Source organism: Dermochelys coriacea, chromosome 5 (genome assembly GCF_009764565.3).
Source record: "Dermochelys coriacea isolate rDerCor1 chromosome 5, rDerCor1.pri.v4, whole genome shotgun sequence".
In the NCBI taxonomy this organism is placed as follows: Eukaryota; Metazoa; Chordata; order Testudines; family Dermochelyidae; genus Dermochelys; species Dermochelys coriacea.
In genome coordinates, this window is record NC_050072.1 from 27772019 (window position 1) to 27789022 (window position 17004).

At 41.6% G+C, this 17004-nt stretch overlaps 1 protein-coding gene across 2 annotated transcripts in view; it reads left to right on the forward strand.

Moving 5' to 3' along the window:
- Positions 1-17004, forward strand: part of EGFLAM (EGF like, fibronectin type III and laminin G domains) — a 126340-nt gene that overhangs the window by 95144 nt on the left and 14192 nt on the right. The window contains exons 16-20 of one of the 2 annotated variants that reach the window (XM_038402550.2): positions 2172-2283; positions 4438-4554; positions 8890-9070; positions 10942-10965; positions 15726-15804. In XM_038402550.2, coding sequence (XP_038258478.1) covers positions 2172-2283; positions 4438-4554; positions 8890-9070; positions 10942-10965; positions 15726-15804 — 513 coding nt within the window. The remainder of the gene's footprint in view (positions 1-2171; positions 2284-4437; positions 4555-8889; positions 9071-10941; positions 10966-15725; positions 15805-17004) is intronic. The other variant, XM_038402551.2, reaches the window with a different exon arrangement.

Genomic DNA, 17004 nt, shown 5'->3' on the forward strand with positions numbered 1-17004 from the left:
GTAGGAGAGCATTAGTATCTCAATTATATAGATTCGTTATACAACCTTGATGGATGTGGATCAAGAATCAAGTCCCATGAAAAATATAGTATGTGATCATGTAATTAAAGACTGTATCATAAATGCACGTGCGCAAGTGGTTTCAAGAATCTTGTATAATGGCAAATGTTAGGCAAACTAAATGTAGGAATCTCTAGCAGTTCTTCATGCAATACTTAAGTCTTGGATAGCACTGTTCCTCCATAGATCTCAAAGATGAGGTAAGCAGCATTATACCTATTTTGCTGATTGTGAAATAGGCTCACAGAGTTCATAGGTGACTTGCCCAAAGTCACACATGCAGTCGGTGCCAAATCTGGGAATATGACTCGCGTCTCCTGGCTACCTTGGCCATTGCTGAAATGAGCTGGATGTGAATGTTATCATTATAATTAAGGATAGATGAGCTCGTTGCCACTTCAATGATGAGAGTTTAAACATTCATTTTGAAGGTGACTGAGTTTTGTGCTTGCTTAGGCAACATGGTGAGCAAAGAAGTGGAATGCAGGCACATAGCAATAGAGGCTGTAAAAGGAGGAGACAAAAAAATTGAATAGACGATTAGGTATAGACGATTAGGTACAGTCTATCACTGTGACAGCCTATCCTGTACCAGGATCCACTGTGCCCATGATACTTCACATGGGCACAGATATTCACATTCCTGGATCTTAATGCAGGATCAGGAACCTAGAAATGAGGGGAAGTGAGTCTATCCCTAGCACATAGACAAGGATTCAATATAACTAGAAAAACAATTTAAAAAACCAACTCATCCTTGAGGAAAAAAGGGTTTAAATTGTATTCAAAAGGGTTGACAAACTTGTACTAGTTTTGCAAACCGTGTGAATCCAAAAAATAAACTTGCAGTTCTGAAAATCTCAAACTCCGCAAGGTTCACCCATCCCTAATTAAAATTACAGTTTACAAAAGCAGGAGGGTTGGCATGATGATGACTTGTTCTGCAAAGGACAGAGAATATATGTATTGCATCTTATTAAGTAGTCAGACTCATCTGGTTTTTTTATTATATATTGACTTATCCAAGGTATTAAACCCTATTACCCAGTGATTTATCCAATGTGATTAAACCCTAATTGTCACTAAACAAGAAAAGGACAAAGAATGAATGACATTGCTTGGTGATGCTTTTTGGAGGGTTTGGTGTCAGAAGAACATTGGCAGAAATGAGTACAAAAGGCTTCGAGATATGATTTGGATTTGAACTGCTTTAACCTAAACTAGTAAAAATGACATTTCAAAGTAAAGGGAATCATCTATAGGACTTCATTAATTGTAACATCTGTGGGGATGTGGTTTCTATCCACTGTGCAGACTGTTTTTCTGTCCCAGATTAGTGCTGGGTTAATAAAGATTATCTGAACAGTTTTAAAATGTTTCCTGTGAGATTGGTGGTCACTTGGCATAACAATTGGAGATTACGGTTCTCATTCAGAATCTCATTACATAGTTAGGATCATATTTTGGTTACAGCTCATAATGTACAACATGCAGTTTAAAAAAAAAAAGGATCACTGCGATGGCCTGTATCAAAAGAGCTTATCCGAATTGAATGGATAAGCAAACACAAAATGTTTGTCTCATAAGGAGACAAAGGCTCTGGGGAACTTCTGCCTTAGGTAAATTTCTGTAACTCCAGCTTCAGTTATTGGGAGTTGGGGGAAGTATAGCTGAGACTTTTTCCTCATGTATTTAAATCTAAATAACTGCAGAAATTGAATAGAAATTTTAGCTCTCAGATAATTAAATGTGCACTGGTTGCTTAAAGTGTTTTGGGTTTTTTTTGTTTTTACAAATAAAACTAAAATGCTTTTAGTTTAATATGGGAACACTGACACATATTCCTTCACTGCCAGTGTTTAGAAATGGTGCCTTCTGTTACGCCTCATATACATCGAGCTTTTGTGCAGTCATATTTTTCCCCTTTATTTTATTTAGTGCTAATAGGTAAAGATACTCAGTAATTTGTTTCTGTTGAAGGAAGGGTCATGGACATTATCTTCAAAAGGCTAGTTGGTAAAGACAAATGAAAGTATCATTTGAAAGTATCAAAAAAATGCAGGTGTAGACTTCTTATGAGTTTTTATGTTTGTTGTTTTTGGTTTAAACAGGAGTGAAGAACCTGTCGTTCTGGGCCAGTGGCATGAACTCAGAGTGTCTCGCACTGCAAAGAATGGTATTTTGCAGGTTGATAAACAAAAGCCAGTGGAAGGAATGGCAGAGGTAAGAAGCATATAATGTATATTCTCATATATAAAGCAATTTGTTCATAAAATGACCTAACTTCTCATCTAAACATTAACAAAAATGAGATCTTCAGATAAGCCACAGTCCCTGCTCTCTGAAGCCTATAAGAGTTTATTGAAGCACATATATGGGGCAGCCTCTTCTTTAGCTTTGAGTTGGGAAGGAGAGGAGCCCAGGACACAACTGGGAGCATCTTTCTTACACCTTGACCCAAGTGTTTGTGCTTTGACCTACATTTCTTGTTTCATACATGAGGTTCATTTCTTCCTCTTCTTCAATTTATCGGTCGTAGTTGTACCTATTACAAAACACCAGCATGTGGATTTTTCAAACACTAGCACCTCTAAGCACAAGAGTTAGAATTTACACTCAGAAAAGCTTTTTCTCCAAATAAACTGAGACTCAAGCAGGTTGAAAAATGGCTTATTTATTTTCTTCATGCAGAAATATTCAACTTTTCATTGAAAATCTGAAAACCCAAGTTTTCAGCAGAAAAGTCTTCAGGTTTTCAGGCAAACTAGCATTTTTATGTGGAAAGCAGACACTTTTAATGCAAAATTTCATTTAATAGGAAATCCAATTTTCCCTCAACAACAGGTTCAGTGGAATTTTTTTTACCAGTCTATTGTGTTTTAGTTAAATAATCAGCTTAATTATTATGTATTTATTAAAGATTGTTAGTTAAAAATTTGTACTGCACAATACAGAAATAAAGGCTATTGTTACCAAGCTGAGTTGGAGACTGGAGAAGTGGCTGCAGCTTGATTTATCCCTAACTAATTTCCAAAAACTCTCCCCCTTATATACTTGTTCAAGAGAAAAAATAATTCCTTTCCCATAACTGATTTATCTAAGGCATTCCTTTTATGGTATTTCAGCATACCTAATCAATGAGCTAAATATATCTGTAATTTATTTGTCTTTTTATGATATTTTAGCTTATTTAATCAATAAGCTAAAGATATTTCTAACTACATCCTTATTATAGGAAATACCTGTGGCAACAAGTAATTCCTAATAAGCTAAAAACATCTTTCAGTGAGTCACTATTGTATAGAATATTGAAGACATTTGTAATAACAGGTATCCCTCATTAATCAATCACAAGTTGTCTTTTCCTGGGTATTTGGACACATTCTCAACAAGTCAGGTTAAAAATATTACACACTTTCCCTTATTTGGTCACACTCTAAAGTTCAACCAAACATCCAAAATCCCTAGAATCATAGACACAAAGCTCTAGAACTGTAGATACAAAGCACTTTGGTTCATGCACAAAGGATCATAGCATTTTATATATAAATATAGGAATACAAAGAATGATGGGTAATCTGGTTCATCTGCTATCAAGCCCTAGATGAGATTCCTTCAACAATCTGGTCCGTAATGAACAAAGGAGAAGAAGTTTCTATTTTTTTCTCTCTAGCTGAGCATTGTGCAGCAGCTGTAGAGAGCAGTTGGCTTTGAAGCTGCCAACAAAGAACTCCTGCAGAATTAGAATTACATATTTATTATGTCCTTACCTTTAGAGTCTTTCCAATTCATACAAAAACGTTAACCAGAACTCCAGTGTAGTCTGAGTGACTGCTTCAGCTTCCAGCACCCAGTTCAGACACATGATATTTCTTCTTTTTATCTGTTTTCTGTATTACGGGTTTGCTTTTTCAAATACTGCAAGTGTTTGACTCTTCTCTGTTTAGTACTGATTTTAACTCTGAGGACCTGGTTCTGATTTCACTGCTACCAGTATCACACCAGAGTGACTGCAGTGGAGTTATTCCCACTTCACACAGATGTGATCAAGAGATCAGAATTAGAACTGGCTAAAAAAGGAAAGACAAGAAATTAAATACCATTTTAAAGTCCCCCCACACACACTTTTTATCAAAATGTTGAAACATTTGAAATTTTCCAGACAGCTCTAAATAGAATCAGGCCCAGCCACTTAGTACAGGATCCACATTGTCCCTTCCACGTTAGCATGAAGATGTAAGGCTATGTTGCATACCATACAGAAATACTGTGTTACCCAGGGCTCTCACCCTTCTAAAAATATGAAGCAAGCTAGCCTGAAAATGCAAGCATGGTTGTAGCTGATCTAACAAAAATGGATTCTGACTTTTGTGACAGGGAGCTTTCACGCAGATTAAGTGCAACACTGACATATTTATCGGTGGAGTCCCTAATTACGATAACCTAAAGAAGAACTCTGGGATACTGAAGCCCTTCAGTGGAAGTATTCAGAAGGTACATGTTTTGAAATAAACTAACTCTGTGCATTCACTTCATATCTTCGTATCCCTGACACCGGACATCCAGGGTGAAATCTTGGCCCTACTGAAGTTAATGGCAAAACTCCTGATAGGCCAAGATTTCATCCCTAGACCTCAGCAACCCTTCAAAAGGTGCTTGATTTCTCCTTTCTTAAAAATATGTTTAATAATAAAGAACACCATGTTCTTCCTAATGCTATTGACACATTACTCGTAAGTGTTGTTGCTGTTTTTCGATTTACCTTCCATGCTGTACTGATCAGTGAACCACAGACATGCTGGGCCAAAGTCAGAGTTGGTGTGAAGTTGTCAAAATTAGACCTCCTTAGACTCATTTACACCTATATGTAAATAAGTGAGCATAAGGGGAGTCTAAAGAATGCTCAGTGATGGACAAAGTATAGAAAGATAAATTGTTGGCATAACTTACACACTAGTGACCCAGAAGAAAGTGCAAGTCAAAGTAGGGTGAAGACTAACGTAACTTAGTGTAATGTAACTTACACACTCTTACAGCCTTCCATTAGTTGCTTTTCTTGCTACCCTCCTTTCTTGTGGCCTCTTAGCGCATGAGCTACACCACCCTACTCACCCTTTCCTCAGTTAGTGGTCAAAATTCAGAAGTGATGTTTAATGGAGCAGACTAAATTGGTATAATATACACAATGAGGGGCCAGAAGAAAATATAAATTACTCCTCTAGAGTTCTTTAGAATAACTTAGCCACACTCTGAATGTAGCCCGGAATCCTAAGAGTTAAATCTGAGTAACTCCATAGAATTAAATAACAAATCAATGAAGCCCATAGTAAATGGATTAAAAACTGGTTAATTGATAGATCCTGAAAAAGTGATTTTAACTGGAGATTTGTCATACAGTAGGGGTGTTTTTAGTGCCACTACTCTTCAATATCTTTATTGATATGCAAAAGGATACAAAATCATTGCTAGCAAAATTTTCAGTTGACACAAAAATAATGATAAGGACATGTCATTATAGAGTTCTATATTGATTACTTGGTAAGATGAGCTTGTTAGAACAAGGTGCATTTTCATAGAGCCAAACGCAAGGCCATACATCTAGGGGCAAAGAATGTGGGTCACTCTTACAAGATGGGGGACTATATCTTGGAATGCAGTGACACTGAAAAGGACTTAAAGATAATGGGAAATAATTGACTGAGCACATGGGCGGTGGGCATCATAGCCCAGCACATCACAGCCTGATGTGGCTCCACCCACGCTCCGCCCCTAGGCCCCTTCCTGCAGTTACTTCCTGGTTCCTGCTCTTCTGTAGCCCAGGCTGGCTAGGGCTGGGGTGACTAGCATGCCGCCAGGACTTAGGGCAGGTGGTGCCGGGGCCGGGGCCGTGGCACCCACCTGGTGCTCAGGGCGCTGCAACAGTGCCACCTGGTGTTCTGGGACTGGGGTTGGGGGCCCACCCGGAGCTCCAGGGCTCGGTGCACTGCAGCTGCACCACCCAGAGCTCCAGGACTGGGGGCGTTGTGGTCACACTGCCTGGAGCTCTGGGGCAGGGGATCTCTGGGGCTGTGGTTGGGGGCCTGCTCAAAGCTCCAGGGCTGGGGGCACTCAGGCAGCCCAGGGCTGGGGCAGCGGGACCACATGGGAGTGCTCTGGGCTCCTGCCCAGTAGGGGAGCAGAAGAGGAGAGTGAGGGGTGGGGCCTCAGGCAGAAAGGGAGGGGCCGGGAGCTAGGCTTTCCCAATGGCCAGTTCACCGTCCGCCCATGTGCACAAGCTCCCAATGCACTGCTACAGTTAAGAGGGCAAACACAAATTCTTGGATGCATAAGCTGATGAACATCAAATAGGAGGGAAGTTTTATTACTTCTGTGTATGGCATTAGTGAGACTCTTAATGGAATACTGTGTCCAGTAGTGGTGTCAATACCTAACACAAGATGTTGAAGAATTGGAAGCCGTTCAGAAAAGAGCTTACAAGAATGATCTGAGTCTTTGAAAATGTGCTTTATAGTGAGAGACTTAAGAAACTCAATCTATTTTGATTATCCAAGAAAAGGTTAAGTGGTGACTTGATCACAATCTACAAATATATATATGGGGAAGAGATTTCTGACAGTAGATGCTCTTCAACGAAGCAGCAAAAGGCGTAATGAGGATCAGTGTGTGGAAGTGGAAGATAGACAAATTCAGACTAAAATATAAGATGCACATTTTTAAGTGAGGATAATTAACCACTGGAACAACTTACTTGGGGATGGTGGATTCTCCGCCACTTGCAGACAAAACTGGATATTTTTCTAGAAGGTATGCTATAATTCAAACAAAAATTATGGGCTTGATGCAGAAATTATTGGTGATGTTCTGTGGCCTGTGTTATGGAGGGGGTCAGATCAGATGATAATACTGGTCCCTTTTGGGGTTCAAATCTGTGCAACTATTAATGTAAATGGACTTTTGCCATATTTACACTGATGTAACCAAGATCAGAATATGGCACCTTGTGTATAACTCGGCTATATATTAAATGAGGTTGTACAAAATGCAATGTTTTTTCTTAGAGAGTTCAAAATGTGGACATGTTTTGGAAAAATCCTGTAGTTTCACAGATATCTTCAATTGAATTGTTCCCAACATTTTAAGAAGTAACAAATTGGACCTTTTGCCCATTGCTAGTTGTGAGTTCTCCAGGCAAACATACTAGCAGTAGACAGTGCTAGGTACAGTACTCTGCATAACTTTCCTGTTATGTTCTACAAAATATGTCTGTGATGGGTAGCTTCCTGGGGGAGCTCCTTGGGGAAGCTACCTGATGTGCTGAGATACCACTGAGTCTACCTGTTCTGCCAGCATGGACCCCCTTTAACCTGTCTTGCTGAGCCAGGCTCTTAAAATTCCTCTAATGCACGCACAGGCAGGGGCCACATCCAGCTGCAGATCAGCTCTGGGAAGACTCGGCTTAAGGGACTTGCTTCAGGACTCGGATATCCATCGCCCTTGGAGTACAGACCCAAAGATATACTATGAAATTCGCCCCCTCCCTCAATGTGGAGAGAGGTGTGTACACTTCTTTCTCCCCGTCCCCCCGTTAGAAATCACAAAAACTGGGTTATATTGTAAACCAGAAATAAATGTATTAACTATAACAGGTGTATTTTAAGTAGTTAAGGAGGTAGCAGACAGAACAAGGCAGATTACTAAGAAAATAACAGAGCACGCAAACTAAGCTTAATACACTAAAGAAACTGGTTACATGTAAGTTCTCACCCTAAATGTGGTTCTAATAATCGTATTCACAGGCCAGATGCCCTTCCAGCCTGGGTCCAGTTATTTTCCCCCAGTTCAGTCTTAGTTGTTTCCAGCAGTCATCTTAGAGGGGTAGCAAGGGAGAACTCGCAACCTGGATTACCTAAATTCCCACCCTTAAATAGGATTTGCATAAGGCAGGAGTGCTTTGTTTCCTAGTTTGACCCCCCGCTAGCTTCTCGTGGAAAAGTAGAGAATTCAAGATGGGTTCCAGTATCAGGTGACATGGTCACCTGCCTCTGTAGGGCCCCTGTAGCCATTCTTCACCAGCTGACCCACAGATTCACAGGAAGACTAAGCTCTTTTACAGTTCATTGTCTCTTGCTCCCATCAGCCCTGTTGGGCTTTTTCATTGTTGTACCTTAAGTGTTAGCAGGGGGGCATCACCCAAAGTGACATTGTTGAAATATAGCAACATAGTCAATATTCCTATTTTCAGATACAGAAACGATACATGCATGCAAATAGGCTAATCACATTCAGTAAATCATGACCTTTCCAATGAAATCTCACATGAGCCATCTTGAATAAAGTATATCTGTTATGTCATATTCATATCATAAGCATATTTTCATAAAGAATATGGAATGACACATCACAATGTCCTTCTATAATAGGATGAAATTGACTTCTTCAGCAAAGCTCATATAGTATTTTATTTCTGGTGCACAGCTGAGCTACAAAAACAATGCACCAAAGTTCAAACATAAAGCTTGTAAATATCAGACAGCTTTTATCTTATTGGGTTCTTAATTTGTTTTGTGTTTCAAGGAAAAACAAAAGAAACTTGTATTTCCCCAACGTCAGGATAAACAGCTAAATGTTTTGGAAGGCTAAGCTCTGAAAACTCATTGATGACAATAAACAGATGTTAGATCAGGTTTTGAAAACAATGCTTTTCTCTGGAGCCATTCAGGGAAGTCCTAATGCTAAGTATTGAGTGATAAAGCAAAAAGTGTGTTCCTGAAGGGGTAGCATCTGAATTTGTAGATTTCTGCATTGTTTTCTCTCCTCTTTTAAACCAAGATTATATTGAATGACCGGACGATTGATGTGAAACAGGATTTCGCTTCTGGAGTCAACGTAGAGAACACTGTCCATCCCTGTGTGAATTCTCCATGTGCTAATGGGGGAAACTGCTTGCCCAAAAAGGACAGTTATGAATGCGATTGCCCTTTGGGCTTTGATGGCCAGCACTGCCAAAAAGGTAACAATGAGGTTTTTTTCAAACTTTAAATATAGAATTCTTCCAAAAATAATGGAGAGATTTTGCACATCTTTCAGAATAGAAAAGAGAGGGGCTTGCATTTTTCTGCATTACTGCACATTCCACTTACCCATAGCAGCATCCATTCTGTCATTTAGGAACATGATAATTGCTATCTCAGAACAGAGCAATGATCCAGAGATGGAACCACGGCCTCTGGTCAACCACAGTAGCCAGTGCTGAATGCTTCAGAGAATACCATAAAACTCCCTAATTATGCAGCCCTATCTGAAGGGGGAATTCCAGCCTCTCTCCTCCACCTGGTGATTATCTTACACCCTGAATCATGAGGATTGATAGCTTTTGTAATTTTATCCTCGCTATGTTAACAACAAATGCTGTTCTTATTCACATCAAGGTCTAATCCCTTTTTTAACCTCTGACTACCCTGTAATTTCACGGTAGATGCAATTTCTACCTCAGCAAAACATTAGAGACCACCAAGGAATTTTTTCCAAAACAAAGAGTTTTGTTCTCCTCTTCTCAAAGAGACAATACTGTATTTCAAACCAGTAGGTTTATGAAATTATGAGAGAGTTAAGATTGCATAAACATGGAAAACATGCACACAGTGTTATTCCACTAGATGGGGCTGTTTCCCTTCTGTCAAGTATTATCTTGGGAGACTCACTAGGGAAATGATTGTGCCACACCAGCATGCTAATTTAGAAGGACATTAAAATTTCACTTTTTAGTTATCACAGACAATTTTTCAAATGAAAAGTACGTGTTTCGGTTAAGTCATGATGAAAAAATAAGCTTTTCTTCTCAAAAAAAGAAATTTAGCACAACAAATACATTTTATTAAAAATGCAAAAATGCCCTACATTGATAATATTGTGATTTAACTAAAGATGGAGCATCATTAATTCCAAAGTCTTTGGTTTGTCATTTTATTGTCTAGGTATTTACAGGGTGCTAGTGGAGAAGCCTTACATACACAGCTATGTGTACTGCAATACCAACATCTACAGCATGAGTTAAGGGCCAGTTAATGAATTAGAGATAGTCTTATCAACTTCCTTCCAAAGCCCTGAACATTGTTTCATAAATATACTAGATTAAAATTCAAATTTGTTTTAACCAAATTTCTGTGGTGATATTTTAAGAGCACCTCTCAGATCAAGAGGTGATTATGTTAAAAAGCACCTTTTTTCAATGAGACTTGGGCTTGTTAGTTTTTAAGTCACTTTTGAATATAGGACTTAGGGACCCTAAGTCACACACAGCACCTTAGAACGTTTAACGAAGGTGATATAAGTGCGAGTACATAAGACACATACTTTGATGTCTTAACTGGATGAGGAGTCAATAGTTTTCTGCTGAAATCATTGTTGTATGTTTTCCGTATAAGCTGTGATGAGTGGTAATGGTAATTAATATTTAATAGTAAGAAGTACCAAAAAAGCTAACCACTCTTTTTCCCTTTGTGTGAAATTCAACCTTGTGCTGAAGTCTGCGCATATCTGATACATCACTTAAGACCTCAAAATAATATTTGATGTGTTCCTCTGCAGAGGGATGAGGGAATTTCACCCTTTGTGCATTTTAAGTAGATAAAACTAAATTATCGCCAAAAGATAATAGAAAGAGGGTGCTCTACCTTCTAAGATTGTTCTTCTCATCATACCTCCACTTTATCTAGAGAGTCCATGCTTCATTTTTGCAGTGTAAGCTCAGTGAAGGAAAGACCTGCTTAAAACATTGAAATAGACTAGACATTCAACATAGACTATTGAAATCAAGATTTTAAAACCATTGAAAAATAAAATCTGCATGTTCTTGTTTTGTTTTACGCTGACTCGCTGCAGAGTGTGGGAATTACTGCTTTAACAGTAAGTACTGCAAATGGTGTGAAAACTGCTCTGTCTCTGTGTGTCTGTGCCTACTCTGTCAAGGTGATAGCTGGATTTACACTGCAGTCTACATGCAAGCCAAAAATATCCGTTGAAGTGAGATGTAGCTCACAAAAGCTTATGCTCAAATAAATTTGTTAGTCTCTAAGGTGCCACAAGTCCTCCTTTTCTTTTTTCGAGGTTATACAGTAATTCTCCAGCACCTCGTCTTGTTAATGTTTTTAAATGTGACTTCAGAATTCATTGAGAGTGCCACGCAGACCATGCTAGAGACAGAAGCAAAGTCCTGTATTCCAGAAAAAAAGGGTCAGCATCAGTTGACAGAGAGCTTTATGGAATCCTGCACTGCTGCTCCCTGTGTGTTTCAACCCAACCCTGGAGGATTCTTAGGAGTCAGAGGGAAAGTCCAAATCAACAGACAATTAATTGTTGCAATGCTTTGTATTACAGTGCCTAACTTTTAGATGCCTACCTATCCAGTGGAGTCCACAAACTCTGAGTTAGGCTCCTAGGCTCTCTGTTCAGTGAATGGGGAAAGATAGACCCCTGAGGATGAGATCCACAAAAGCCAGCATGCCAGGCAGACAGATGCATAAACTAGCCAGTGGGAGATACTGAGGCGAGTGATGTATCCTAAGTCTCACCCCTCTCAAGGAGTTAGGCACCTAAGTCCAGGCTGGAGGGAGGTGCTATCTCTGCTTGGGGTCCTAGGCCAGGATCCCGTCTCCTGGAGTCAGGCATCTAAGCTGTTTCTAGCCAGTATGGCGGAGTACACCTAACTCCACACACGACAGCCGGGGGCAAGGGATTCTACAACCCCTGTATAACCTTTAGCCCAGTGGTTAAAGCACTCCCCCTGGATGTGGAAGATTCCAGTTCAATTCCCACCTCTCCCTGATGAGGTGAAGGGATTTGGATGTGGCTTTCTCAACTTCAGTCAGTATAACCACTGGGCTATAGAGTCGGTCTCTCTCTGGCCCAGTGCACATTTTGTTATTTATCCATAGTGGGACACCCTCAACAAGAGAGATGGAGAGAGACCGACATCAGAATATCCCAGAATCCAGCAGTTAGGGCACCAAGGGGGTTTAGGCACCTTCAGGGTTACATAGCAGTTTAACAGGGGTTTTGAGGATTTTGGACTTGGGTGTCTAACTCACATTTTAGTTGCTTTAGTCCTTCTGTGTAGTTCAGTGCTCACCATGGCCATTCAGGCCATCCTTTGCCATGACTGTTAGGATTTAAGTTAGAGAAGTGGTTTGGGCACCTGTCTGCTGGGAAACCATTTAGATGGTGACATGTTTTGGTTACTGCTAGCCTAGATAGAATTCAGACTGACAATCCAACTCAGGCAGGGTCAATAGCAAAGGAAGAGCATACCAAGGACTCAGCACTAATAAAGACAAAGGGCTAGATTGTGTCTCTTTGGGTATGTCTAGCTGCAATTAGACACCTATTGCTGGCCCATGCCAGCTGACTCAGGCCAACGGGGCTCAGGCTAAGGGGCTGTTTAATTGCAGTGTAGACATTTGGACTTGGGCTGCAGCCAAGCTCTGGGACCCTCCCAGCTCACAGAGTCCTAAAGCCCCAGCCTGAGCCCCAATATCTACCTTGCAATTAAACAGCCCCGAGCCCTGCGAGCCTAAGTCAGATGGCACAGGGCAGCCATGGGCTTTTAACTGCAGCGTAGACGTACCCAGGCATTGCTCTGAGTAGGGAAGTGAAACTGCTCAGGTCTGTTCCAGCAAGGACAATACATGGTGCACAAATGGGGCTACCCCTTTGAGCCTCTAGGCAGCAAAGACTCTGCCATCACCAGTCTGTGTGCAGCAGGAGGAGGTTCCTTGAATCCTTGCACTATCTTGCTCACCCACACTAGGGTCAGAGACCATCTGGCCTACAGCTTTTCCATTCATGCAGTGACTGCCAGGCCCAATTATAATACAACTTCTTTTGAAACGTGAGACAGATTTCAGTCTTTCAGTAGCGTTGCACAACACATGGTTTCCTCTTCAGACACATCGGACAGTTTTCCTAATTTCCTTATTAATGCAAAAGCCATATGTTATCTTCTGAAATTCCCAGTTTGCCCTTATTGCTGCTGGTGGCTTTCAGTGTGCACAAATTATGACAACTTTGTATTAACAGTAGTGACTAGAAGCCCCAAGCAACAGTGCGACCCCATTGTGCTAGGCACTGTACAAACACAAGTGAGAGACAATCCCTGTACTCAGAAGCTTGTAATTTAAATAGCCAGGGCATACAAGCTGTAGCAGCAGAGGCTTCAGCATTCAAACAGAAGATTGAAAACTGGGTCACGGAGGGATTAAGGTCCAAATCCTGCAAAGATTTATGCTCCTGCTTAATTTTAAGTGGATTAGGACCTAAGGGACTTGATCAAGTTCACGTAGGAAGTCTGTGGCAGAATTGGGAATTTAATCAAGATCTTTTGTCTCCCAGTCTAGTAACTTAACCACAAACCTCCATCTGAATAGTGCTCATTTTAATGTTGATGTGCTATAGAAATGGGGGGGTGGGGAGTGGGGGGGCGTTATCCTAGAGTAACTTTTTCAGCCACCTAAAAATTGTTTCAATTAATAAAATTTTCAATTTTAAAAATATTTTAATTGCTTCCATGAGTGAAATAAAAGAACTGAGGTTTTTACTGCTCATTCTGCCAAACTCTTTCCACACTTGTCCTTTGAATGGAACATACACTTACAGCAAAGCATTTGAAAAGTTCATTAAAACCTTCTGGAGAAGGAGGAATTGATACTAACTGCTAGCAGATGGATGAAATGAATTCAGCTATTTTATGAATCCATAAACTGTATTATTAAGGAAATGATCAATTGTGTGAGCACTGCAGCAAATTGCCGGACATTCACACAAAAATTGCAGCCACAGTGGAGACTTGCTCGACTGTTCTTCCCCACAAATGCTCTGTATGCTGAATGCTCAAGCTCAGTCACTCTTCTACTGGCTTCAGTGTGAGTATATTGTCCAGAGTATTGCAAAAGAGCTCTTTTCCCCAAACAAGGGGAAATGACTAGTCCAAACCAACAGCTATGTATATTGACAGGTTTCAGAGTAGCAGCCGTGTTAGTCTGTATTTGCAAAAAGAAAAGGAGTACTTGTGGCACCTTAGAGACTAACAAATTTATATTGTTCACCTTCCCTTATTTATGGACCACTAGATATTGCAATAATCACAGCCTAGAAAGAAATAGGATGTTACGTAAATCTCAGGATAGAAATCTAGCTAGTGAAAACAGAGCGGAAAAGCATGTCTCGCTCTTATGGAAGCAGATGTGAATTAGCAAACATTGTCAGTCATTAGCCATTTTTGTTCTTAGGCAGATGTGGGCAGGCTTGATCTGGCTTCGAAACCTACTGTGAAACTTCCTAAGAGGCCCCTAAAGCCTCTCGCAACTTGAAAGGATAGAGAGTGGTAGAGCTAGTCTTGGAACCATTGAAATCATGAGCTAGCTTCTTTGTTGCCTTCTATGAGGTTAGGTTAATTTACACCAGCTGAGTTTCTGGCCCACTGCCCAAGAGCAAGGGCTGCTGCCTACAATGCCTTCCAGAGCATTTGGAACCACACTTGCAACAGCAGCCTCCTGCTCTTCCCCTGCCGTTGTCTGTACTGGGAGTTGCCAAGGAAGCATAGGTGCTGACTCCATGGGTGCTCCGGGGCTGGAGCACACACCGCCAACCCTGTGGATCAGTGATTTCCCCTCGCCCCCCCCAGCGCCTCCCGCCCACCAGCGGCCCTGCCAATTAGCTCCTCCTCCACCGCTCCCAGCACTTGGGGGAAGGGGTGGAGTGGGGGGCAGGACCTGGGGCAGAGCTGAGGGTCGAGCACTCAGTGGGAATTGAGGAAGTTGGGCCTATGCAAGTAAGGACATTGCTCAGGAGCAACTGCCATGGCCCCAAGCTGGGCAAAGTCAGGCTGAAGGGTGGCCAGAAGTACAGGAAGAAACAGGGCCCTAGAGGAAGAGGTTGGAAAGGGAAAAGTGGGAGCTCTAAACCTAGCCCTCCTGCTGCTGCCCCCCCAGGAGATTAGCCCACTCAGCAACAGGGTTGGGCCACAGACCACAGAACACGCTCTGTTGAGAACACTAAATCAGGAACACAATTTAGTTTCTTCAATAAAAGGCAAGAGTTGGAAGGGCGGGGCAGTTGAACCACAAATTTCTGCTGAATGGTTATCTGGTTATCAGAGAGGAGTCTACAAACACTGGGTAAAACAGACAAAAATAGATGTTAGGACCGTTTTAACTCTTACTAGGCTGATCAGACAGCAAGTGTGAAAAATCGGGATGGGGGTGGAGGGTAATAGGAGCCTATATAAGAAAAAGACCTCAAAATTGGGACTGTCCCTATAAAATTGAGCCATCTGGTCACCTTACCTCTTACTGTTGCCATTTTTCAGCTAGGAACTACTTTCCACAGTGGGAAGATAAATTGAATATGAAAAGAAAGCCACAGGCAGAGAGAATAGGGCTGGGTGTGTCAGGAATGAGGGCATGGACAAGATTTCTTGACCCTTTCCCCACCGTTGGGTGCAAAACAGCTCGGCTATTTTGCTCAGCAGTTTATCTGTGCTGTCAGCTTTGTTTAGTGTCAATAAGTGGTGGCTGTAAATGGAGTAAAGAAACTGAATCAGTGAAGCAGTTAATTCACTGTATTTTCCTGCCAAATAGCTGATAGTCTTTGATTTTCTTTCATTTTTCCAGCCGTTACAGAAGCCATTGAAATCCCACAGTTCATTGGCCGTAGTTACCTCACATATGATAACCCGGATATCCTCAAAAGGTAATTCACCGACCCTGACCCTAAATGATTCTGCTTTTCCTTTACCATTAAACTATAAAAGATGTTGTGTAAGTAGGTCCTATTGTACCATCAGTTAGTCCTGCTAAGCCATGGTGGCCACATGGAATATGTTTCTTAATGTTAGAAAAACAAACTTTTTAATCATACTAATATCCCTACATCACTAGCATCTGAACACCTCTCAGTCTTTATGGTGTTTTTCCTCTTAACGTTTCCATGAGATAGAATAGTGCTGTTCTCCCTCTTTTACAGATGAGGACCTAAGAGACAGAGCATTAGGTTCATAAACGGACTTACGCGCCTAATTGCCCCTTTAGGCACCTAAATCCCAGAATCTGGTCCAACTGGGACTCACAAAGTCCCCAGTAAGCTGCCCCTGAACCATGTAGTGCCTAAACTTGCTTAACGTCTAAGTTTTTGCAGTAAAAATTCCATAGGCACCTATATTTCTACTTCTGAATATGCATCCTGCCGCCCCAGGCCAGGTGTCCAAGCCCTAGAGCAGTACACAAAGTGAGAGAAGATAGCTAATGATCTGCCTAACTCTCCTGCAGGGCATGCTGGGATAAGCGTGCTTAGAGCTTGCCTACCAGATCTGGCCTGTATAGGCAAAACAAATTTGGAATCTCTTTGCTATGCCATCACCAAGGATCTAGTGCTGTTACCCTTCCCTCCCTTTCCCACCTCTGTATTTATAATCATTCCTCATCAAGTCATTCCTGAACATTGGGCCTGATCCCATCAACACTTGGAATCTGCACTACAGCTCTGACACTGATGGGAATAGGTGCACAACTAGAATTTCCTAAGGTGGGGGCCCAGCCTTGTATGACTATGTATGACTTCGCTGAGCCCTCTCCTCCCCTTCTGAAACAGCCCTGGAAGCAGCAGAGTTGGAGGAGACAGCATGAGGCGATGGCAGCACGGGGCTCTGGGATGTGGGGAGCCACAGCCAAGAGGCCCAGGAGAAGCATCCACTCCTGCTCCAGGCCATGGTGGTCACTGACAGCGTCAATCGCTCTCACCTGTGCCAGTCATGGGAGATGGGATTGACGCTGTCAGTGACCAGCATGGCCTGAATTAGAGAGCGGGGGTATCTCCTCCTGGAGCTCTGGCTGGGGGTGTGATTTCAGGGGGTCAAGGAGAATTTGGATCCCTGGAAACTCTTTGATTTCTACA